The sequence below is a fragment of the Bos javanicus genome, chromosome 19 (genome assembly GCF_032452875.1).
Source record: "Bos javanicus breed banteng chromosome 19, ARS-OSU_banteng_1.0, whole genome shotgun sequence".
In the NCBI taxonomy this organism is placed as follows: domain Eukaryota; kingdom Metazoa; phylum Chordata; class Mammalia; order Artiodactyla; family Bovidae; genus Bos; species Bos javanicus.
In genome coordinates, this window is record NC_083886.1 from 34,935,375 (window position 1) to 34,962,079 (window position 26,705).

Consider the following 26,705-nt stretch of genomic DNA (forward strand, 5'->3'; position numbering starts at 1 on the left):
ATGGGCTCTAGGGAGTGTGGGCCTCAGTAGCTGAGGTTACTGTGGTGCATGGGCTTAGCTGTCCCACAGTACTGGAATCTTCCTGGCCTAGGAATCAAGCCGATGTCTCCTGCATTGGCAGGTGGATTCTTTACCGATGAGCCACCAGGGAAGCCCCTGGTCTTTTTCCCTTTTCATTTCACCCTCTGAGGGTTACACAAGTATATCTCTCACTGTACGGCAGCTGAGATTTTCCTAATCACTGAACATGTTTTTAAACGTTTATTGGCCCTTTGTGAGTTGCCTATTCCAGACTTTGATAGTTTTCTACTGCTGCTGCTGCTGAGTTGCTTCAGCCGTGTCCGACTCTGTGCGACCCCATAGACAGCAGCCCACCAGGCTCCCCAGTCCCTGGGATTCTCCAGGCAAGAACACTGGAGTGGGTTGCCATTTCCTTCTCCAATGCATGAAAGTGAAAAGTGAAAGTGAAGTCGCTCAGTTGTGTCCGACTCTTAGCGACCCCATGGACTGCAGCCTACCAGGCTCCTCTGTCCGTGGGATTTTCCAGGCAAGAGTACTGGAGTGGGGTGCCATTGACTTCTCCAAGTTTTCTACTAGGTTTCTTTTATTATTGGTTAGTGCAAATTATTTGTAGATGATCACTTTGCTTTTTCTGCAATTACGTTACAATGTGTCTGGATGGATGTTTTGTATTATTTATCCTGTTTGAGATTCCATTAAGAATCTGTGGTCTTTCGTCATTGTGGAAAAATTTCAGGCGCCACTTTTTCAAATATTCTCTCTCCATGTTTTCTTTCCTCTACTTCTGGAATTCCCACTGGCCATGGGAGTTGGACACGGTCTGATTTTATCTTCCATGCCTCTTAAGCTCTGTGACAGACACTATCAGTTGGTCCCAACCTCTGTTTCCTTTGCAGGCGTCCCACTAAAGAGGATGAGAAACGTTGTATGTTTGCCCTCTCAAATCCCTTTGCAGCTGGGGTGGCCACGCAACAGAGAACTGCCACAGAGCTGGAGGGCCTCTCGGAAGCCTTTTGGTTTCCTTATCAAAGAGGGGGATGTCAGGCACTCACTGTACCCCTTCCTCCCCACTTTTGGCCCTACAGATGGGAGTGATGTCTGGAGCTTGGCAGCCATGTTCAGCCATAGAGAGACAAATAAGAGGACAAAGAACCAAGAAAGTAAAGACACTCTGTGGGCCTTGATTACATTAAGCAGTGAACCATTCCTGAAACTACAAAAAAAAATCTTTATGGTTGAAGCAACCGTTAGTTGGGTTTTCCATTTCTTAAAGTTGAAAACCTATTAATAAAACCCCTATCACATTTTCATCTTAAAATCTCTGTTATATGTCCTGGGTAATTTCCTGTGATGTATTTTCTGGTTCAGCAGTTCTCTTTTCTGCTGTATCCAATCAGGTTTCAATCCAGCTGTGGTTTTTACTTTCAAATTTTAAATTTCTACTTGGCTTTTTTCAAAATCTTAAAAAAAAAATAAAACCATGTTCCTCCTTATGATTTTTATTCCTTCCCTGATCTCCAATATGTTTAAACATAGTCTTTTGAGGTCTCTTTCTTATTGTTTTATTATCTCAAATTCTGGTAGATGGTCCTATTGTTCGTGGTGCCTGCTGACTAGATAATTTTCTTTTCTTTGTTTAAATTTTATTGGAGTCTAGTTGATTTACAATGTTGTGTTAGTTTCAAGTGTACAAAAAGTGATTCAGTTATACATGCACATATAGTCATTCTTTTTCAAGTCTTTTCACATACAGGTTATCACAGAATACTAAGTACAGTTCCCTGTACTGTACAGCAGGTCCTATTGTCAAGTAGATCATTTTCCCGACTGCTTTGTAATTTTGAATTGTGAGTGTATTTTCAGTAGCCTCTGTACTCCAGGCCACAGAGCTTCTGGCAGCAGAGACACTATAAACTGGTCACTGCTTGCAGCAGATCTTATAAATTTGGACTCAAAACCTCATCTGGCCCAGCTTTTCCTTCCTTCCCTCCAAGAGATTTTGTGGGTTTTGGCCACAAAGAAATCCAAGGTAGAGACTGAGCTTCCTTATCACCTCCCTGGACTGGCAGGTAGCAATTTTTATCTCCCCTTCACTAAGAAGATTAGCGTTTGGGGAGCCTTGGTTCTGTCCAGGGGTCTCAGGCCCAATGCTCTGGTTACAGGAGCTCAGTGCCAGGTCTCCTGCCCCTTCATGAGCACAAACCACAGCCTACACACATTGGAGGCCCTTTCCCACCGCCCCAGTCCCACCCTGGGGTGGCCAGAGTCCAGCACATGCCTCAGGACTCTGGTCTTCACTCCTCTTTTAATTTCTGGCATCTAGTTATTTCCCGTTCCTTCTTCAGAGATTGGCTGTGTATTGATATTTTAAAAATTACATCGTATTCATATTTCCAGGGCTTTAATGATAATTCAGTCTAGAACTGAAATTTATGCACAGCGAAATCTTCACTGAAAACACTCTAAATCACATGTGGTCAGACCAACTGTACACTTTTATATCAGGAATCATGAGTAATGGACTTCATTGCTGTGAAGATTATTCAGTAGACGGCATAAAGTTCTTTCTCATGGGATTAAAATATCACATGGATACAAAGGGGGACACTCACCAGGCTGGGTTTGATGCCTACACTTTCAGCTGCTTCAAATGCCAACAAGAGATTTCTTTTCTAGGTTAAAAGTCAAACAGAATGAAATTATCAGCCAAGAATATATAGCTTTTGTTAGCAATAAACACCAACTGACACTCCCATATAGATTATCTACTATTTACAAAACACTAGTGTTGAAGTCAAGTATGCAGACAGTGGTCTCAGTTTAAGGGGGAAAAAAGAAGATTAACAGATTACCACTGTCACTAAAAAATAACATTATTAATTGATTCCTGACCATCAAAGATACATTTTTGTTAGTTATTTTTTACTTTGTCAATATTTAGGACATACACATTCTGTTGTATATCAATTTGTTTAATCATGGTGCTGTATCAAAAATTATCAAAGTAATATGTACACATAGTTAAATATAATCACATGAAAGACTTCCTTGCCTCAATCCTGGACCTTGGGAGAATGATTTTTCGCTTCTCTCTTTAATTTCAGCGACTTCCTTCATTTCTCTGTACCTGCTGACATCACTGTTTCTTCCTTCCTTCTAAATATTTATTTATTTGGCTTAGTTGCAGCACTTGGGATCTTTAGTCGCAGCAGGTAGGATCTAGTTCCCTGACCAGGGATTGAGCCTGGGGACCCCTGCTTTTGGAGCTTGGAATCTTAGCCACTGGACCACCAGGGAAGTCCCACCACTTTCTTGATTTCTAAAATAGAGGCATGACCTTCTAACTTCCTCCTAAGTTAAATGACTCAGGAATCATGCACCTCTCTCTTCCCTTCATTCTAGTCACACAGCTCACGTTCGCTCCCTTATTAGTTATGTTTGTGACTTTAACCAGTATCCTCAAACCATCATTTCTTGTCCCATCGGTTACGAATGACAGTTCCCGACTTCACTTGGTGTGATGAGTAGGACTTTCCCTTGCCTTTCCTCCACCTAGTTATGTTCTGAACTGCTCAAGCTGATACATTTGGCTTCCTTCTCCTCAACCACACTGAAGTGTCCGGCACCCTCTTAACAGGATGACTCTGAAGGCTGAAAACAACAAGGGGTATTGGCACAGCAGCTGGGATCACATTCCTCGCCCCAGGTTCCAGAGTCCCGATGCTGTGCCACTCAACACATTCTTTCCAAAGGGTTTTCCTCTTTGTAACAACCAACAGCTCAGAACCACACCACATTTCGGTGTGCTCCAGACCTGGACCTTGCCTTTCTTCAAGTCTGTTTTCAGTTCTGCTTGTCTGGGACTTTTCTTGCTGGGAGAACTGTGTCTCCTTCTCTACTTCTGGTTTCTTATCTTCCTATGGCCTATAATCCATGATATTCTCTTTGTACTAAAGTGACTTTTCAGATTCTGATTTTGATAGGTTTTTACAGGTGGCACTACTGATAAAAGAACCTGCCCAAAAATTCAAGATTCGTGGGTTCGATCTCTGGGTCAGGAAGATACCCTGGAGGAGGGCATGGCAACACACTCCAGTATCCTTGCCTGGAGAATCCCATGAACAGAGGAGCCTGGCGGGCTACAGTCCAGAGGGTTGCACAGAGTTGGACATAACTGAAGTAACTTAACATGCATATAAACATTACAGGCCTCTCTTGGTGCCCTTTTCAATGTCTGCTGTTCACCAAAAAACCCAAGAAATATACTGCACTGAGAGCTCCCCAGACCCAGGCTCCAACTGAGGAGGGCTGAACTTCACTCATCCTGAAGGTCAAAGGCATCGTTTCATTCAAATTAGCTCCTTCCCTTTGAAACTCAACTTCAAAGTCATCCCTTCCAGGAAGCCTTCCCTATTTCTCCCTCTCTCCTCCAGCAAGAGCCCCTCCAGGCTGAGTCTCACACACGTGCTCAGCTTTAAACTGTGCCGGTTTGATTTGCCTGTGTTGACACATTGTTCTGAGAACCCTCATTGGTAACTCTGAGATACGAGTTTCTTTCCCCAAACATGAACACAAGGTCTCCCAGTGCAGGGGCCAAAGCCAGAGCACGTCCACATGGGGCAGTTAGGAAGCAGGAGGCCAGCGGTCATCAGGGGAGGCTGTGACGCTGCACGATCTGGAATGAAAACTCCACACCAAGTTGAGGATTCAAGCCAAGTTGAGGATTATAACCCGGGAACAGCCTCTGAGGAAGCTCCCAGAACTGTTCTGCCTGTAAGAGGTCAAAGCACAGTCGTACAGGATATTGAGACAGAGGGCTGTGCATCAAGGGATGCACCTGGAGCTAAGTCCTTCACCCCTCATGAACCTGCAGCATCTCACAGCCTGACCTGCCTCCTCCCCAGGACAACATCCAGGAGCAGGGAGAAGAAAGGCAACCTGCGTGCTGGAACCATGCGCTCCCGTATCTCGAGGACAACAGAGAGACCAAGCTGTGATGCTCGGCTGTTCTGTGCATTTCCACATCTGGGCAGCTGGCCGTGAATCTCAGGGATCACCGGCCTCCAGGGGACATGATGCGGTTTCCGTCATCTGGAAGCAATGAGATGATCTGAAGGGTGAAAGCAAACACTTTCCATTCTTTTCCAACATGTCCATTGATGGGAGGACAAAGTGCCATGGCTGCAGTCAAACACTTCACACCCTGAGGACCTATCTGCAGCAGGCTTCGACCAACCTTCCCGTCGGCAGAAACATTCAATACCTGCTCAACCATGAGGAGCGACACTCTGCCGGCACCAGCAGACTCCCCTAGGAGACAACCTTTCTTCTTGACCTTCCCTAGGCCCTGATGACCCATGACCTGCTGCTCACTCTGTACTAGCAGCCCTGGAATGTGTAAACCGGTCACATCCCTTGATGCACAGCACTCTTATCTCTAAACCTTGTACGACTGTGCTTAGACCTCTAACAGGCAGAACAGTTCTGGGAGCTTCCTCAGAGGGTTATAAGCCTCAGTTTGGTTTGAATAAAAATTTTCTTTTTCTTCCTTGATCGACTGATGGATTTTTTTTTTTGTCGACAGTGCCAAGGCTTTGTGGATCCTGGGACCCCACATGCCCCTACTGGTCTCCTTTGTGGCTGCTCCTCCTGGTACCTGGTACCTTCGCTGGGCCACTCTGCCCTGCCCTGGCAACAAGGATGGAGTCCTCAAGGCCTGTTCCTTGTCTTCTCTTGGTGCCTCTGTGAAGTTTGATTTATGATAAGAAATACACCTTTGGTCTTTGTCCTGGTTCCTGCACAGAGCTCCTAAAGCCTTTGTAATTTTCGATGTAGGAGTCATGGAGGCATCTTTTGTAATAATATTTGTTTTTATTCGTTTGTTTATCTGGCTATGCTGGGTCTCAGTTGCAGCATGTGGGGTCTTTACTGGAGGCATGCCAACTCTGAATTGCGGCGTGTGGAATCTGGTTCCCTGACTAGGGATTGAGCCTGGGTCCCCTGCATTGGGAGCGCAGAGTTCTAGCCACTGGACTGCCAGGGAAGTTCCAAAACAGGTGTCTTTTGTTACTCATAACAAACCCTTTCCAACAACACCTGGGTGTATGTTAATAACTCAATTTTTGAAAACCCCTGGAAAGACAGTGTGGGATTAGAGGTTATAACATTCAGTCCCACCCCTTGACCTGCAGGGAGCGGGGAGGGGCTGGAGGCTGAACCAGTCACCAATGACCAATGATATAATTAGTTATGTCTGTATAATGAAGCTGCCAGTAAAACCCCAAAGGATGGGTTTTAGTGAAGCATCCATGTGCTGGGAGGGTGGCACACCACAGACTCCAAGGGGACAGACGCTCCCATGCTCGGGACCCCTCCCCCACACCCTGTCCTATGGACTTCCTCATATGGCCCACCGGCCTCCCCATGTCTCTGGTCTCTGCTCCCCTGGGTGTGCCTTTGGCATGCTCCCTGGCTCTGGAAGGCCCCCCGGCTCTGTGCATCACTGGTTCCCTCATGTGGGCTCTTCACTGGAATTCCACCTCAGAGACGTCCACAACCTTCCTGGTGAAAGTTAGGTCCCCGTGTTCACCCCACACCCTATGCTTCTCTCATGGTCTTTCATGAGTGAGTGAGTGAAGTCGCTCAGTCGTGTCCGACTCTTTGCAACCCCATGGACACCAGGCTCCTCCATCCATGGGATTTTCTAGACAAGGGTACTGGAGTGGGTTGCCATTTCCTTCTCCAGGGAATCTTCCCAATCCAGGGATTGAACCCAGGTCTTCCGCATTGTAGACAGATGCTTTACCGTCTTAGCCACCAGGGAAGTCATAGTTTACAGTTATTTACTTACAGTGCTACTTGTTACAAGTTTACTCACTTGTTTGCTGACCACCCACCTCCCAAGGACAAAGGACCTGTCTACACCACCACTGCTGCCTTTATTACTGGGCATGACAGCTACCAAGAAACATCTGTTGAGTAAATGAGTCCAGGGCCAGGGACAGTGTTTCCTGGAATAACTCTGTGGAATATGATTTTAAGGATGTTCTTGGGCAGGGTTTGCTAAATCAAAGCCCACAGGCCAAACTCAGCCCTCAGCCTGTTTTTGCTAATAAAGTTTTATTAGAACACAGCAAGCCTATTATTGACAAACATCTATGGCCACTTGGGTGCTTTGATGGGAGAGCTGAGTAGCTTTGACAAAGACCACAGACCAACAAAGCCTACCACTGACCCCCAACAGGGGAAGTCTGCCAACTCCTGTTATGGGTGATTATATTAAACGTTAAAAAGGTTTTGTGGCTCTGATGTACACTGGCCTAAAATGAGTCACACAGGTTTCTCTAATGAAGGACTTCCTAAAGTATTTATGGCATCAAGAATCTCCGGAAGTGTGCTATGATAGATAGCTTCCCCAGTTTATCTGAGCCAGGGATTTCTGGTTCTTTGGAAAAGATTTTGAAAATGCTGGCCTAAGGTCTTGAAACCATGAAGGCCTCCTCTGAAAACTGAGTGATAGGAAGTTCTCAGCAGACACAGTCAACTGGTCTCTGCTGCATTTTCCTAGGTAACAAGGGAAGTTGAGGACATTACTGAGGGTGGGACCTGCCCTCCGTTGTGATCTGTGCTGGAATCTTACCCCAGTTTCCTCTTCAAGTCCACAAACCCCACACTCCCTGGGATGTATCAACGGTGTGAGAAATTCCCCTGTGTTCTAGAGAGTGACCGGGGTGGGGATGCAGGACTTACTTTCTCCTGGCTGTTCAGCTCCTGGTATGGGATGTGGGCGGGCAGGTAGGTGTGGAGGAGAGCACAAAAGGCCAAGCCATCACTCCAGCTGCTGCTGAAATTGGTGATATCAATGTTCTGTGGGGAGAGTGGCATTAATCACCAGACTGCTGAGTCATGACTAAACAGGGCTATGCTGCGATGCATGTGTGCATCTCTGGGTTTGCTGGAAGATGAGACCAGATACTACCCACGTCTGCTGGGAGTACATTCATTAATAATTTTGCTGCCAGGAATGGTGGCCTGGTGTTGCCCAAATCCATTCACAGAAATGCACAAAAAAAGACTCTGGAGTGAGAAACAGTGGGGAATTTCTGGTGGCCTGCTGGTAGGTCAAAGGTTCTCAGACACTGTATTCTCAGATTAACCACTTGGTTAGCTTTGTACATCCTAGTACCTCCCAGCCTTATTTGGCCAAAGAAGAATCACCACCATCACCACCACCACCGTCATCATCACCATCACTACCACCACCATCATCACATCACCGTCTCCATCACCATCATCACCACCATCTCCTAGGGAAGACCCGGGGACTTCCCCTCAGAGAGCCACCTTAAGCAGTGTGTCCTTAAGCTCTCAGACAGGCACTAGTGTGACATACAAGTCTGGGAGGCCCGGCTGCAAGGTCTGTCTGTGCTCAGGCTGGACCCCCGAGAAGCAGATCATCTGGATCTCTTGTCTCAAAAGTCTCTGTGACGACCCTGCAGCTACCTGATGGGACTTGGGGGCTGTGCTGGAAATGAAGGCACTTTGATTTTATGCCTTCTGAAGAGGCTTGCTCATGAAAAAAGCAGAAGGAAGAGCTGGAGTGGGTGGCCACGACCCATCCAGTTCACTCAGTTTCAGCTTTCAAACCTGATGCTGGGCTAAGAGACCCTGGGAGGCGGGGCAGCTGCAGAGAAACCAGGCATTAGCAAGAGCGGAGGGTTTCCGGACTTGAGGGGTGAGAAGGGAGGACGGTTGGCGGAGTGTCTACACGGTGCCTGTCACTGTGCATTTTCTCATTTAATTCCCAGGACACCCACACCCGTAAGTAAGCAGCGTCATGCCCATCTGACAGGTAAGAAAGCTGAAGTGAAACCAAACCCTGCTGGTCCAGCTCCACCCGCTGGCCACTGCCCCCGTCCTCTTGTTGGGTTTCCTTCCTCCTTCCCTTTTCTCCCTCCCTCCCTGACTTCCTTCCTGTATAAATTCACTTTACACCAAAAGCCTTTAACACTTGGTAGATCTTTCTTTTTCTGAAACATGAAAACATTTTTTTACACTGCACTGTTATACCATTTATGACACAAAACATCATTTTTCTCCATCTATACTATCTTCAGAGGCATTTGAGAGGCCAAAGGGGACCCGGAAGGGGGACAATGCCACCACCTAACAAACTGAGATGCTGCCCTCTGTTTCAACTCACTGAACACCACTTAGGAACAACTTTTGATCTAAAGTGCAAACATCTTCATTTATTGAGCCAGTGTGGAGGGTAAAAATCTGGTGCCACCAAAGCCAGGAGTGAAGAGTTAATCAGAATGACTCAGGCCCTCAGGATAGATCAGAAGCCAAGTCACTTCTGGATGGACGGCCACTCTCTGGCCATCAGGCATCATGAGACACACATGGACCCTCACGCTTCAGCAGCAGGACTTAAACACTGCCTCAGACCAAGGAGGCAGCTTTTAAAACAAGGAATTATGTAAATCCTAAATCCAGCTGGCTCACCAGATCCAACATGTGGGTCAGGAAGGGCTTGTCTTTTGTGTCACTTATTTCCCAGTTTACAGACTTTGTTTTTGTCTTTTAATTTTTTTTAAAGAAAATTTATTATTATTATTTATTTGGCTGCACTAGGTCTTCATTGCTGCGCAAGGGCTTTCTCTAGCTTCAGTGCACAAGCTTCTTGTTGTGGTAGTCTTCTTGTTGCAGAGCTCAGAAAAGGGCTCCAGCTCAGGCCCTAGAGTGCTTAGTTGCTCTGCAGCATGTGGGATCTTCCCGGACCAGGGATCAAACCTGTGTCCCCTGCACTGGAAGGCAGGTTCGTAACCACTGGACAACCAGGGAAGCTCCTAGGTCTTAGAATTGTTCTGTCTCCGGCAGAGATGGAGGGCATCCAGCTGTGACCTGTCAAGATTACATTCATTCCAAGAACATGATGTGCTCAAATAAAATCTTACCCTTCACTTCTCTGGGGGGGAACAACAGCTCTAGTTTCCTCAATGCCACCGAAACTGTCCTTGGTTCTATGTGAACAATGAGAGTATCAACTATCTCCCCTCAGCACCGCTGGCAGACAACTAAGCACATGTGTGCATCTTGGTCCCTCAGGTCAGAGGTGGGAGTCAGAGGGCAGAGGCACTGGGTTCCAGGGTCACCCTGTGGCTGTCACCCCCAAGGGCTTCCTTACTGCTCCCCAAGATACATCTGGATGAGAAAAAGGTGAGCTGAGAATGGCACAGCTTGATATGCTCGTGTTTTTCACAAGAATCACACCAAAGGGGTGAGCTGACCAATGCTCTCTGAGGTCTCTCACTTGAATCCTGTTCAACTGTGGACCCGTCTGCAGATCACCGTAGTCGAGTACTCCTCGAGTTTCTGGTCAGCGGACAGAGTGGGCGCAGGGGACATGGAGGATGCATGGGGATGGCCTTGCTGAGCAGGGAGTGGCAGAAGAGTCTTCCCAGAGGCCCTGAAGAGTGAACTGTGCAGAAGGCTTGTAGATAGGGTAGGCAGCAGGTACTCCTGGGCGGGAATGGGCTGCTGGGTGAGGGCAGAGAGAAGACAGTGTCCTGGGCCGGGTGGCTGAGCCAAGGAACAAGGCGAGTCCTGATTCCAGGCCCCACCCTAGGACGGATGAAAAGCCTTTTCCTCAGCTGGGGACCATCAGCATCAGCTGGGCCTTGGTGTGGGTGAGGCCTGTGTAGCCTGTGGGCATCAATACTCAGTGCTCACAGCTGCACTGACCAAGGACAAGAACATGGCACCCAAGGGGTGTAAATACGGTACCTTCCTTTCCCCAGAGACCATCCCACTGAATCTTAGGGCCGCATCAAGAGAATAATGTACGGAGCAGTGGGAATCAGCCAACCAGGCACTCTACAAGATGGTAGAGTTATTCCCGAATAAAACTGCCTGAGATCACTGTTAGCCTTGACTGCAAGTCAGTAGATGGAAGGGAGCATGTCGGGAGGCTGTGTGTCCAGAACTGGATGCTGGTGACATGGATGTATGTGCTTCATGAAAATTCACTGAGCTGTACACATGTACGTGCAATAAGAGCTACATCAATAAAGAGGAAAGAAATGAAGGGAGGCCGGGGAGGGAGATGAGCAGGAAGAGGGGTGGGTGAGGGAGGGGGGCAGTCAGGGAAGAGGACTGATTAAGAAGGAGAAAGGGAAGACAAACAAGGACCCTGATCTTCTTAAGGGGCTGAACCATGGCTGTCCAAAAGAATGTCAGCATTTTGGAATTCACATAGATTTACTGGGGGAAAAGCAGAGCTACAACCAAAAAGAAACTTGCTGACTATTTCCCCAAGGGGAATGGTAATTACTCATTGCAAATTACCCTCAACTTTCTCTGGGCTATAAATACTTCAGAGACATTCCCAAGTGAGAGAAAGTTCCAGGGAGAGGAAGGCTCAGATATAAAAAAGGTAACATTCTGAGCATCTCCAAAAAGGAGTGCTTAGGAGAAAATTTTGTAAGATAACAGATTTCTGTCCCTAGGGCCGCAGAAGTCATTTGAGACACACACAAACCGACGTGCACAGAAGAAGCTAAAACAACACTGGTGAACATCTGAGAACATGATCAGAGAGGCTGAGGTTGTAGATAAGTTCCAGGAGGGTGAGTGGGGATGCAGCTCGCAAACAACACGGCTGACAGAGCAGAGCAAACCCAACAACCACAGCATTTGCTTCTAGAAGGTTCATTTCATTTGCCTTCTGTTGCCTGGAAATGCTGACATCTGGTGAAAACATGAACTGCTCTGCAGAGCACGCACCCACCAAGGACATGGCTGTGACCTGTTCCCACTGAAACTCCATCATCCCTCAGGGTCTCTGTAGGCTGTTCCAATGGATTTCAACGAATGGATCGACTCTGTGTGCACTAAATGCACAAGATTTTTAAAAAGTTAAAAAAAAAAAAAAAGAAAGTTTCTGGGAAGGAGACGGCAGACCGTTTAGAAATCGCCGTCAGTCCCCCGCTTCAGGGATCAGCTGTCCTGGGCGCCGGGCAGCCTTAGCACCGTCGCCCTGGGGCTTCCTGGGCCTTTCTCGAAGATGTCTTATTGTCACAGCTGGAGAATCAGACTGAGATTTTTTTTTGGAGGGGGGAGGGGGGCGTGTAACAATTTATAGATCATTGAGGATAAAAGTAGCTCATTCCTCAGCAAGGCGCAGCTTGGGTAGGAAGAGCCCTGGGGAGACAGAGCTTCCTTTGAAGATCTGGTGAGAAAAGTACAGAAGAGCATGTGCACATGCAAGGGGAGGGGAGGGGAAATCACCACAAAGGCGGCCTGCACGCCCTCTCTGAATGTGACCTCGATCCCTGCCTGGACGCATGTCTGCACCTACCCACGCCTCCCATTCCAGGAGCCAGTCCAATCCCAGGCTACCCGGTGACCCTCAAGTGGCCCGGCCCTGCACATGTGCAGTCCTTGGCCATGGACTTACGCAGACCCGCCTGTGGACCACGGGACACTCTCTGTACACCCTTCCTTTCTGAGGCCCCATCTCACTGAAGGTTGCTGTCTCGGGTGCCCACTCTGATCAGTGTGTCCTCATCTCGGGAGGGCGGCTGTGACCCCTCCCCACCCAAAACCAGCTCTGCACCATGACAGAAACTGTTCCCCACAGAGAGCTGTGACCATGGATCACCTCATGAATGTCCCTTCTCTCGGGGATCAGCTGCCTGGAGATAAGTATATTTAATCAGATGGCTAAATTTATAAGCCAACATCAAACATGAGGATACAGATGAACAGGTTTATCATCCTGGGGAAACAGAGCCATCCAAGGCACAAAATGCAAAGAGTATAAAAGAACTGGCTACATAAAGTTAAGTTTCTGTGTGACACACATTAAAAAAAAAGATACTTGCGTACACACAGTAAGTGACTAATACCCGGAGATACAACCAGTCAGAAATACATGAGGAGGGCTTCAGTCTCACCAGAAAATAGAAACTTTGTTCATCAAATTGGCAAAAGTGAAATAAATGGTTAATTCACAGAGTCAACAAAGATGTGGGGAAGTGGGTGATGGGCTGATGTGTGTGCTTAGTCACTCAGTCATGTCTGACTCTTTGAGACTCCATGGACTGTAGCCCGCCAGGCTCCTCTCTGTTCATGGGATTCTCCAGGCCAGAATACTGGAGTGGGTTGCCATGCCCTCCAACAGAGGATCTTCCCGACCCAGGGATCAAACTCAGGTCTCCCACATTGCAGGTGGATTCTTTACTGTCTGAGCCACCAGAGAAGCCCATGAATACTGAAGCTCATCCCTTCTCTAGGGATCTTCCTAACCCAGGAATCAAACCGGGATCTCCTGCATTGCAGGCGGATTCTTTACCATCTGAGCCACCAGGGAAGCCCACGTGGGCTGACAGGAATATAAACTGGTACAGACTTTCAGGAAGGCAACCAGAAGCACTTTGCTAAATGCAAATATGATTTGATCAAGTCATTTCACTTCTAGGCAACTTTTCTAGGGGAAATAGTCACACATCTATCTGCTCAAAGACACACCTACAAGAATGTTTACTGCAATATTACTGTTCAGAATGGGGAACTGGTGATACCCCAGTTGCCTACCAATTAAGCTAAATAAACTTTCCTTTTGAAAACCTTAATAAAAAATCTATAACTCAGTCTTCTGACCTGAATACATTCCTAGGAAGCTTGTGGGAAAACACAGCCATTCTGGTTTTCAATATGTCTGCTACACTCAGTAAGTTCTAGATAATCATACTTTTCACCAATTACTAGATAAACGTCAACCTAGAAGGTTGGCCCTGGACTTCTCTATGTCATCACTGAATAACAAGCAGATAGATTCATAAGGAACTGAGGGCTTAAGACCTGGGACAGAGTAGCTCAGAGCAGCAGGTCTAGGAAGAACGCTCTTTGACTTACATGGCAAGAACCAAGGGTAAGTTACAGGGGAAAGAGAACAGGACCATCTGAGGATGAGGGCTTTCTGATGACAAGAGGGCTGCTTTGTCTCCAGGGATGTGTAGGCAGATATGCACCACCTCCCCCTGGAGACAGTGCTGAAAGGATACTGACACATCAGAAGCACGGTTGGAGCCTATCTTTCTTGCTTCCTCCTTTCTCACTGAACAAGTGCTAGAGTGTCCCCACCCATGACTTCCCTCCCTGAGGTTCTCTGACCATGGCATCATGACAGATGGCCCCATTCCGCCCCCCAAGACAGCAGCCCCTCTCGCCACACCCCCAGCGCATCACGAGGCACTAGTTCCTCTGACTCTAGTTCCTGCCAGGTCTTCCCTCTACCCCTCAGCTTGGCTCTGAAACAATTCCCTGCCGTGTCCCATCCCCAGGCCCAGCCCATGCTCAGGGTCTCTGTAAAAGCACTTTTCCTTTCCAGTCCTCTAGTGACTCTCTCCTGAGTAGATCACCTCATTTTCATTAATTTCACTCATCTTGACCTACTCTTTCTAAGGGAGATGGTTACTTGTAGCTCTGGTGGCTCCATTCATCCTAGAATGGTCCAATTGCCCCTTTTCTAGGCTCTGTCATCTGTCTGTACCCCTAGCTCTCTAGCTGAGAGCTTATCTGTATCCACAAAGGACAAGTTACAGAAATGGTTTCTTGGTGCCTAGGATACTGCTCAAAATCTTATATGTCCTTCCAACCCTCAACAAAGAGAAGCAGAATAGTACAGTGTTTCAGAGACCAGGCTCTGGAGCCTGATTCTGGGTTTGGAGGCAAACTCTGTCATTTCAATAAGCTGTATGCTTCACTGCATGTGTTCCCATCATGAACCATCTGCACTCACGGGTCAAGTTTCCAGACTGGAAGGGGAGCTCAGCCCTCAGTCTGAAGTCTAATGACAGCAAATGCTCACTGAGCCCCTTTGTGTGTTGGGTGCCACAGGACACACACACAACGAAGCGTGGTCCCCAGCTCAAAAGGTTCACCACGTTCAGTAGAGCAAGCGGGGCAGACGTGCCGTGATCTGGGGTCACATGGGGGCGGCCCCTGGTGGCTGGGCTACAGAGAACCAGCAAGTCATGGACAGGATCCCCCTGTGGTTCCGGGAACACTGGAGACAAAAGTCTGGCTCTTGTTTTCTTTTGTGACTGAAAATCAGACTGAACAGGGACCTTGGCAAACCAAAACATAAAAGACTCCAAGGAGGAAAAACGAACCCAAGTTGCGAGCAGCTCTGAGGCCCAGGTCTTTGTCACTATAGCAGCTGTGTGACTGGGACTTGAGACAAATGACTCAACTTCTCTGTCTTTCAGTTTCCCCACCTTCCAAATAACTAGCTCAGATTAGGTTAGATTATATTTATTTTGTTTATTTCGTAATTTATTTTTGGCTGTGCTGGGTCTTCATTGCAGTGCACAGGCTTTCTCTAGCTACAGTGAGCAGGGGCTGCTCTCTGGTTGCGGTGCATGGGTTTCTCATGGTGGTGGCTTCTCTTGTTACGGAGAACAGGCCCTAGGGCACAAGCTCAGTTAGTTGGGGTGCATGGTCCTAGCTGCTCTGTGGCATGTGGGATCTTCCTGGATCAGGGATTGAACCCAAGTCGCCTGCATTGGCCTGCGGATTCTTTACCACTGAGCCACAAGGGGAAGTCCCTATATTCATGGTTTTGAAATGACTGGCTATGGAATCTGCTCTTCCAACAAAAGTTTATGCAGAAGTTCTTTTTAGAGATTGAAAACCATAAGATGAAATGATCTCTCACCAGCTCCCATGTCTGTTCTGTCCTGCATTATCTGACAAGATAGGCAGTAGCCACAGGTAGCCACTTAAATTATTTAAAATTAAATAAAGTCTAAGATTCAGGTTCTCAGCCACAGTAGCCACCTTTTAACTGCTCAGGAACCATGTCTGGTGAGTGGGTAAGGTGCTCGTTGGCATAGATCTAGAACATTCCCACCAACTCAAGAGTTTTCCTGGACAGCACTGCCCTGTACAAAACAAATGTGAAGGTTTATTCCCCCTCCTTTTATGCAAGTATAGCATGCTGTGGACAGTTCCGAATCCTGATTTTTTCCCTACTCACCAGGGTCCAGAGACAGGTTCTTACACCACATAGGGAGAAACAGCTACAGTGTAGAAACTAAGACAGTGCATTCTGAAGCCAGAAGCCCGTCACTTACTAGTGGCATGATTGTAAGCAATTAGGCAACTTCTCTGCACGTTGGTTTCCAAATTCTCAAAAAGGATTTGGAAGAGCTATCTCATGGGATTGCAGTCGAGACACGTAAGCAAGCAGAACAATGTCCACCACACGTGCAATACTCACTATACACCAGCTCATTCTCAGCTCTGTTCTTTCCTACGATGTGGATGAACACAACAGATGCTGAGACTGTTTTCAGCCTTTTGCTATCACTCTGCACACACATGGAATAAACCACGATGGATTCTGCCAATCTGCCCTCTGAGACCTTCTCTATCTTATTCCCTCCCATACCCACCCCATAACATATGAGTGACTTCTCCACACATCCATAAAAGAATCCACAAGGTTTCAGGGAACAGTGTGATTCTGTCCATCCTATAATGCTCTAGTACTCTAAACAGAATATTTTTAGTAAGGAGAAAAAGAAAACCATTGTTTTTTAAAGGGAAAATGGAACTTGTGTATTTTTGGATATGCTTACCCAAAAAAAACCACAACATAATAACTAAACAACTTGTTCTGAGGAATTTCATTCTAAGACCAAGTTTAATTTATGCTCGACAAACAATCTTGAACCGCATCTTAACCTCCCACCCCCAAGAAGACTGAATTCAGTCTCCGAAATCATAATCTTCTTGTGGCTAGAGTGTTTCTTTCCCAGATGAACATTTCATGAATAAAAGAACGGAAAAAATACTCAGCACAGAGTCACTGGGGACTGCTATTGTCTAAACAGACTTACGAGCAGCCCTGGGGGACAGAGAGCGAAGAGTAGCAACATCCAGGCATCCGGGCCTCAGCTCTCACTGAAGGCAGGTTAATGGCTTTTGATGTCTGGTGGTGCCGTGTGGCCACACCGGCTGCTGGTATATCGGATCCTGAGAAGCACCTTCTTTCCCCACCTAGCAGGATGATGGCCCCCGGGGAGAAGAAAGGAAGAAACATTTTCGCACCATTCTGAAAATCCTGCTCTTGCTTCCTGAAGCTGGTAGGATACCTGACATTTCTACACGTATGGAGAAGAGTACGCCCTGGTGATGTATGAACACAGGCCTTTCGTTCCAGTGATCCTGTAAAGCCATAAGACTCTGCTAACTCACAGGGAGAGGTTCTAAGCGTCCTCGAACGCTATCCCCCAAAGCCCACCTCCTTCTGTCCCCTCTCTTTCTCCTGCATTTTGTAGGAATGCAGAAGGTTGGAACAGGCACGATGTGGGTCCCTCAGCCTGTGGCCTCTAGGGATGCTGAGCTGGTCTACTGCATTTGTGACTTGTACATGTAAATGCCTGTTAACATTTTAAACCAGGTCTTATTAACGCAAAACTTTATCTGTCCCTAAACTAAGCAACAAGACAAATGTCCTTTATTATGAATAGAGTACAGAACACAATATGCTTCATATTAGAAAACAGCCATCATCAGGCAGAAACTTCCCCCAGGAATATACCATATGAAAAAATACCAGACACCCTTGGCCACGCTGGAGTTTTACCCCCAGGAATACAAGAATGTGTCCCCACTAGGACACCTGTTACATAATATATTTATGTGAATTACATAAATGGGTTGAAAGAGAAAAACATCTGATGTATTTATTGCTCAACAAATGCCAAAAAGGAATTTGAAACAATTCTTATCTTTTTCTGGATTAAAGAAAGAAAAACCTCTCGGTAATAACCTTGGGACTAGGCTTCCTTTAATGGATGGTGTTTATCAGGAAATAACACAAAAGTCATATTTAAAGGCGAGATACTACTCATTTTGCAGGGAAAACAAGACTATCCACCATTAACACTATTAGTCAACATTTCCTGAACTTCTACAAGTGAATAAAACCAAAAAAGTACAAAAGGTATGAATATTAAAAAGAAAGAAAAAATATCATTTTCTTGCAATGGTCTGCCTCAAAACTCTAGAAAATCAACTAATACCACCAAATAATGAAAAATGTCGAGATGCCAACATTGTGACCAATAACAAGGCAGTGGACATTCCCTTCCCATGGCCCCACACATGGTAAGTGCTTCCCCATCACCTTTCCACCTTTCTGCACAGCAGCTGTTGGTGGCAGAGAGAACCAGACCGGCAGAAGAGGCTGGGAATTCCAGATGCTGAATCTCCACTTATGCCCAGAACTAAAATTTTATACCCAATGAAATCACCAAGTGTCAGAGTAATGTGCAGAATGAAGGTGACGAAATTTTACCTCCCACGAACTCCTGCTCAGAAGATACTGGAGGAACCAAAACAAGAAAAAAAACGGATATGGGAACCTGAAGGTCAAAAAAATAAAAAAAGGAGCTGCTGCTGCTAAGTCACTTCAGTCGTGTCCAACTCTGTGCGACCCCATAGACGGCAGCCCACCAGGCTCCCCTGTCCCTGGGATTCTCCAGGCAAGAACATTGGAGTGGGTTGCCATTTCCTTCTCCAATGCATGAAAGTGAAAAGGGAAAGTGAAGTCGCTCAGTCGTGTCTGACCCTCAGCAACCCCATGGACTGCAGCCTACCAGGCTCCTCTGTCCATGGGATTTTCCAGGCAAGAGTAAAAGGAGAGACAGAAATATAACAGTCAAGCGTCTGACACAGGAGTGAGGACAAGCCAGGACGGAGGTGGCCAAGGACTCAGGGGAGACCCCTCAGTGGGAAATGGGTGGAACCCCTCACAAGTAGGACCTAAGGGGATCTCCACAAGGGTTGGGACTGAATTAGTGATGACCATATAGAAACTGAAAGAGACACAGAGACATACAGATGGTCAACAGGCCATGAAAAGATGCTAAATTATTAGAGTAATGCAAATCAAATCTACAATAGGGTTCCACCTCACACTGGTCAGTGGCCATTATCAGAAGTCTACAAACAACAAATGCTAGAGAGGGTGTGGAGAAATGGGAGCTCTTCTACACAGCTGGTGGGAATGAAAACTGGTGCAGCCACTATGGAAAACAGTACAGAGGCCCTTAAAAAACTAAAAATAGATTTACCACGTGATCCAGCAATCCCACTCCTGGGCACACACCCGGAAAAGATGAAACCTCTAATTCAAAAAGACATATGCACCCTAACGTTCATAGCAGTATTATTTACAATTGCCAAGACAAGGAAGCAACCTAAATCTCTCTCTCTATATATATATATTACATATACATATAAATATATATAAATGTATATATTTTACTTGTTTATATTTATATATAAATATATATATATATACATATTACATCTATCTATGTATGGTACTTCATTGTGTGTGTATACACACACAATGGAATACTTTTGAGTGTGTGCTCAGTCACTTTAGCTGTATCCAAATCTTTGTGTCCCCATGGACTGCAGCCTGCCAGGCTCCTCTGTTCTCGGATTCTCCAGGCAAGAACACTGGAGTGGGTTGCCATGCCCTCCTCCAGGGGATCTTTCTGACTCAGAGATCTAACCCACGTCTCCTGCATTGCAGGCAGATTTTTTTTTTTACTGCTGAACCATCGGAGAAATCCCACAATGGAATACTACTCAGCCATAAAAAATAATGAAATAATGCCACTTGTAGCAACATGGATGAAACTAGAGATTATCATACTAAGTGAAGTGAGTCAGAGAGACAAAAACAAATAAGTATCATATATATGTGGGACCTAAAAATAATTATACAAATGATCTTCTTTACAAAACAGAAAGAGACTCATAGACAAACAAATTTAGGATTACTGAAGGGGAAAGTGGGGAAAGTGGGGGTGATAAATTAGGAGTTTGGGATTAATAGATACACAACACTATATATAAAATAAACAATGAAGATTTACTGTATAGCAATGCAACTATATTTAATATCTTGTATGACCTGTAATCGGAGAAGGCAATGGCAACCCACTCTAGTACTCTTGCCTGGAAAATCCCATGGGTGGAGGAGCCTGGTGGGCTGCAGTCCATGGGGTCGCTAGGAGTCAGACACGACTGAGCGACTTCACTTTCACTTTTCACTTTCATGCATTGGAGAAGGAAATGGCAACCCACTCCAGTGTTCTTGCCTGGAGAATCCCAGGGACGGGGGAGCCTGGTGGGCTGCTGTCTACAGGGTTGCACAGAGTCGGACACGACTGAAGTGACTTAGCAGCAGCAGCAGCAGCATGACCTGTAATGGCAAGGAATCTGAAGCTCTACACCTGAAACTAACACACTATTGTAAACCAACTGTAGTTAGATTTTTGAAAACGTAAAAAAGTGTCTTCACAAACCACAGTGTTTCATAAACAGCAGCAGAAGTGAGACAGCAGGTGAAAAGGGCCTACATAGAGCACAGGCCAATAATGGCACTGGTTTTCTACTGGGGATTGATCTTTATAATGAGATCAGGAAAGGAGCCACTTTAACGACATAAATAAGTCAAAGCATCATACATTCTCTGAATCGTGCCTGTAGCTCTCAAGAGACCTGTCTCAAAAAAGAAAATAACCAGCAGAGCTCCAAATGGCCTGATGGATCGCAGACTGCTTGCTATTGGTCAGGCATGCGCTGGTGCTTGTCTGGGAACCAGAGACAGAAAAACATTTTGCCAGCAACGTGGGTGTTCTTTCCAAAGACAAATTAAGGTTTGTTTAGGACAACAGGAAGACTGCTTTTTTCTTTAACATAGAAGAATACGTAGTTGCTGGCTAAGAGGTTAACTAATTTGAATCTGTTCTAGTGAGGTGGATTGAACCTAGAGCCTGTTACACAGAATGGAGTAAGTCAGAAAGAGCAAAACAAATACTGTATATTAACACATATAAATGGAATCTCGAAAATTTGAACCTATTTGCAGGGAAGGAATAGAGATGCAGATGTAGAAAACGGACTTGTGGACACCGCAGGGGAAGAGGATGGTGGGACAAACTGAGAGAATAGCACTGAAACATATACATTATCATATGTAAAACAGATAGCTGGTGGGAATTTGCTATATGACTCAGGGAGCTCAACCCGGTGCTCTGTGATAACCTAGAGGGGTGGGATTGCAGGGGAGGAAGGAGAGAGGTTCAAAACAGAGGGGATATATGTATATCTATGGCTGATTCATGTTGATGTGTGGCAGAAAACCAGCACAATATTGTAAAGCAATTATCCTTCAATTAAAAATGGGTTTTCTTGATGGCTTGAACAGCGAAGAATCTGCCTGCAATGTGGGAGACATGGGTTCAATCCCCGGGTCAGGAAGATCCCCTGAAGAAGGAAATGGCAACTCCAGTACTCTTGCCTGGAAAATCCCATGGACAGAGAAGCCTGGTGGGCTACAGTCCATTGGGTTGCAAAGAGTCAGACATAACTGAGCAACTTAATACTTTCACTTCCACTTTCCAATTAAAAAAACAATAAAACACCAGGTTCAAAGCTGTCTGTGCCTTCGTGACAGCACAGCTGTCTCCTTGCTGTCTCAATTCCTGCAGTACAAAACCAGAAACTCCACAGATTCAGACACATCTTCAAGTAAGCCTCTTGCCATCTGAACATGGGCTTCTTGCTATCTGAAATGCAAGAGCCAAGTATGATTTGAATAATGGGGGATACTCTTTATCTAAGTATCTAAATGTACACCTGTATCTAAGGGAGGGGTCAGCCGACCTTTCTTGTGAAGGGCTTTTTACTGCAGTTACAGCACAGAAGCAGCCACATGTAAATGAATGATTGTGATCCTGTGCCTGTAAATCTTTATCCACAAAACCCCATGGTGGGCCTGAGTTGGCCCCTGGGCCATGGTTGGCCGAACACTGATCTAGACTTATATGATCAAGACTTACATGTTACTCAGCGTAACAGGATTAGACCTATTACATTATCACCATTCCAGATGGCAAGGGCTTTGATTAGACAAAATATGAAAAAACAAGACAGGCCAGGCCAAAATGAGTAAATTCTGAGTTATAGTATGTGCAATTCAGGGTTAGGGAGAAGCAGCCATTTTTCTGAAAAATGGTTTTATCAATCTTTCAAGTTTACGTTGGTTTTTAAAAGATGCAGGTTTTTTGCTTTTTTTTTTAAATCAAATTGTTAACCGTCACATAGCTCTGAAATGGCACTGAGAAATAAGAACAGAAGCCAACCCTGAAGGCCCTCCAGCCCATTCTCTGTACGACCATTTCTTAGGTGCTCTGTCCTTCCACATTGTGTTTTTCTCAGAAAGGATCTGGTTTAATCACTGACTATAAAACATTTTTATGGCATTCTTCCTCAGACTTCACCCCCAAATTGTATGTCACAACACAACAATCATACAAAAGACACATTTGAGTTATGAATCATCATAATGAAGTAAACACCTTGAATCCCACCTCCTAAATAAAACCAGAAGACCAATACCTTACATCTCTCCATTTTACTTTCCAACTATTTCTTAGCATACGCAGTAATACACGGTGTATTAAAATTATATCGTTTAAAGTTATAGTTTGATAAGATTTATCATCTAGGTACTATTTTCTACCACCCCCACTAACCCTTCATCCGTAATCTCCTTGATCTCTCTACGGAAGCTCTCCTAACTGCCTTTTCTAAAAACAAATAAGAGCTTTATTGGGATATAACTCACACACCATAAAGTCTGCCCTTATAAAATGTGATTCGGAAGCTTATTCATTCACTTACATGGTTGTATAACCACTGCCTAATTCCAGAACATTTTCATCACCTGCAAAAGAAACTCTGTCACTCCCTCTGAAACTGGACTCCCCCTAAGATCAAGCTCCCCTGCAGAGTTTATCATCAACCCTTCTATCTAAAACTCTATTCTCTTCCCTGTCCCGCCCGGTTCCCCTCAGGATGGAAGAAGAAGGGGGACTGAAACCAAGCAGGACCCCATGAGACTTCCTGGGCACAAAAGTCCTTCTGTTTGTCCCCTGCTTATTTGTAGAAAAAGGCTTTAGTCTCCCAGGCTTTTCCTGAGTTCCAAAGAGCAGATTCAAGCAGTTATTTATTAGGGAAGTGAGAGAATGTGGAAAGAAAAGACAAAGGGTCAAGAAACAACAGTTCAACAATAAAACGGAGTGCAAGTTCCTCCCAAGAGGCATACAGAACACTCTGACGTGTATCTTTGAGTTGTTCTGCAGAAATAAGACCCTGGCCCAGGTGGAGGACGGTGACGACAGGCTAACCCCAAGCACTAGACCCTAGACTGGTTGGAACCAGAAGGTGGACGATTAAGATTCCTGAAATACCCCCTGTTACCTCATCTCCTGCCCACAGGAAGGATGTGCAGGAGCTGATACACACCCCTAACCCTTCCCTTCTCTTCATCTTTAAAAATTCTTCCCTGAAAGTCATGGGAAGGAGTTTGGGTCTTTTGAGCATGAAACGCCTGTTCTCTCTGCTTGAAAGTGAAAGTGTCTCAGCTGTGTCCGACTCTTTGTGGCCCCATGGACTACAGAGTCCATGGAATTCTCCAGGCCAGAACACTGGAGTGCATAGCCTTTCCCTTCTCCAGAGGATCTTTCCAACTCAAGGATTGAACCCAGGTCTCCCGAATTGCAGGATTCTTTACCAGCTGAGCCACAAGGGAAGCCCAAGAATGCTGGAGTGGGTAGCCTATCCCTTCTTCAGTTCAACCCAGGAATTGAACTGGGGTCTCCTGCATTGTAGGTGGGTTGTTTACCAACTGAGCTATCAGGGAAGCCCTTCTCCCTGCCTGGTGCCCTACAAATAAACATTGGACTTTCCTTCACCACAACCCGGTGTCAGCAGACTGTCTGCCTCTACAGGCAAGTGGAACCAAGTTCGGTTCAGTAACTCCTCCCCCAACTCCCTTGGGAACCATACTCTACTTTCTGACTCTATGAATTTCCCTACTCTGGACATTTCATACATATAATAAGTAGATTTTTGCATCTGGCTTCTTTCCTTTGATGCGTGTGTGCGCAGTTGTGTCCAACTCTTTGTGACTCCATGGCCTGTGGCCTGCTAGGCTCCTCTGTCCATGGGATTTTTCCAGGCAGGAACACTGCAGTGGGTTGCCATTTCCTTTTCCAGGGGATCTACCTGACCCAGGGATCAAACATGCTTCTTCTGGGTCTCCTACATTGGCAGGCAGGTTCTTTACCACTGAGCCACCTGGGAAGCCCTTCTTTCTTTAAAATGATGCAATTTTAAAAATAACTTTTTCTTTTAAAAATTTACACATTCATAGCAGAAAATGAAAATATTATAAGAAAGGATGAATAAATTTTAAGTATTCTCCTAGAGATAACCACTGTTAACATTTGTATAAACTTCTTTTTACAGAATTGGAATCATACCAGACAGTGTTTTAAAATTTGATTTTTGACTTAATGCACTGGGTATATTTTTCCCCACTGTTTTTAAATATATTTGTTCAAAGTATGACTTTTAAGGGTTATATTATATTACACTGTACACACATACCGAAATTTATTTGATTAACCTATTATTAGATATTTGTATCACTTCCAGTTCTTTAAAAATAATTTTAAATGAATAAAACATGATAAATTTGCTTGAAATGGTATCTTCATAGGCATCCATGACTATTTCCTTGAAATAAATACCAATAAACACAGTTTCTGTGTTAAAGGGTATATTCCATGGGTGGCACCTTGACTGGGAGGCCGACACTGGTGATTTATATGGTCAAGGACAGAGGCAGGACACGGCAAGTTTTAACAGGCTGAGTTTTAAAGTTTTAAAGGCCTCAGACTTCAAGTGTCAAAACATTAGAGCAATATTGACGTAGAAGGAAATATGTAAAATGATACCCAAGTTCACCCTTATGGGAAACACAATTTGAAAACAGTCTGGCCAGGAATGGCCAGGCATTTTTACTGCTTTCTAAGTCACTGTATTAGTTTTCTTTTCCTGTGTAACAAATTCTGGGGCCCTGTGACCTGTTTGTGACCTCACGGTTCCTGACGGTCAGAGGTGGGCCAGTGTAGCCGGTTCTCAGCTTAGGGTTCCCCAAGGCTGAAATCCACTGTCAGCTGAGTGTCGCCTGGCAGCTCTGGGATGAACCTGCCTGCAGGCCTGTCCAGGTTGGAGACAGGTTTCTACATCTGTAAGACCAAGTTCCCCATTTCCTTGTTGGCCGTCAGCAACTGGAGGCTGTTCTCAGCTCCTTTCCCCAGGTTCCCCTCCCATCTCCAACCCAGCAGCGGCCATCGTGTGATGGGGTTAGGCCCACACAGGTAATCTCCCTTCCTATTCTAGGGCCAATTCACCAGCAACTTTTAACTATGCTGTCGAATGCCTTTTGCCATGAACACAGGGTGATTGTGGGAGAAATGCCAGGGAGCAGAGATCACAGGGCATCTTAGAATTCTGCCACCCCGCCTGGGTGCTCAGTGCCAACTACACATTCATCACCAGGAGCATTTATAAAGTGCTGTGCCTGACCCCGACCAGACCTAAAGACTCGGGACCCCACAGGTAGGGGCCCCGGCAGCACTGAGAAACCTCGAATGGGAAAGTCACGCCTGAGCCTCAGGGAACCAGTGTGCTGTAGACAGAAACACAGGAACAGTAACAATGAGTGGTACACTAATGACCCAAAGAAGCAAAGTCTGTCCCTGGTTGATCATAGGAAAAGCGAACAATCTGACCTAAGGGAGAATCGGGGGCTCTCTCTGTTACCTCCAGATCCCACTAACTTCGCTTGACTGGAATTCTGTTGCTGTAAATCCGGCAGTGTGCACGACACCCACTAATTGTCGGCTGGTGTCTGGTGGGTCAGAAGTCCGGGGAGCCCTGCCCGGTTGTTCACGTCAGACGTCCAGGTGTCAGTCTGGCTAGACTCCGCCCTGGAGGCCATGGGAGGGAATCCACTCACAGGTGGATTCGTGGTGTTGCTGTATGACCCGGATTGACTCGCCAGTGTGGGCCACACAGTCCAGGGCCTGGGAGCACAGCCAAGGTGCTGCCTGCGGAGGGCAGGGCGGCTGGGCCTCATCATGCTTCCCGGTGGGTTGGAGGGGTGCCCCAGGACCACGCACTCATCGTTGTTTCAGGTCAAGGGCCCTTGGCTGAGGCCCAGCAGAAGGCCCAGAAAGCTGCACACCCTCAGCCTGGCTGAGGTCTGAGGGCATCAGGACAGGCAGAGAAGGACTAGCCTGTTCACTTCACAACTGCTGGGGCCCCCACAGTGCTTCCTGGGTGTCATAGGACCTCGGTGCTCCAAGGCTTTCAGGCTGGGAAGTCCCAGTTTCCTCTCTAGCCATCAGCTCCTCCTCACACGTAGCTTTCACCTTTAAATCCACCAAGTGTGTGGGTCATTATGCTTCAGAGGAGACTTGACTTTTACGGGTTTATTTATTAGGTCTACCTGGGTGATCGCCCCTTTGCCACACTTGGGGGCAAGTCCCTAGGGTGAGGGGCACTGGGCATCATTCTTAGAAGTCTGCTCTTTTATCCACCATCTCAGTTTCTGCTCCTTTAGAAGGCTTCCTGGTAATGACCTTAGAGACGGAAACCTCTATGTCATACCCCAGAGAGGGAAGGGAAAGCAGATGAAGAGAGAGAGTCTGGGAGTTCCGTGGGTAGGGGTA

At 46.1% G+C, this 26,705-nt stretch overlaps 1 protein-coding gene across 10 annotated transcripts in view; it reads right to left on the reverse strand.

Annotated features, from left to right (window-relative positions):
• SPECC1 (sperm antigen with calponin homology and coiled-coil domains 1) overlaps positions 1-26,705 on the reverse strand; it is a 206,830-nt gene that overhangs the window by 8,329 nt on the left and 171,796 nt on the right. For 6 of the 10 annotated variants that reach the window (XM_061389762.1, XM_061389763.1, XM_061389764.1 and 3 more), the window contains 2 exons: positions 7,771-7,887; positions 2,634-2,693 (listed from right to left, as the gene is read on the reverse strand). The exons of 2 other annotated variants lie outside the window; for them this stretch is intronic. In XM_061389762.1, coding sequence (XP_061245746.1) covers positions 2,634-2,693; positions 7,771-7,887 — 177 coding nt within the window. The remainder of the gene's footprint in view (positions 1-2,633; positions 2,694-7,770; positions 7,888-26,705) is intronic. 2 more of the 10 variants (XM_061389766.1, XM_061389769.1) reach the window with 1 other exon arrangement.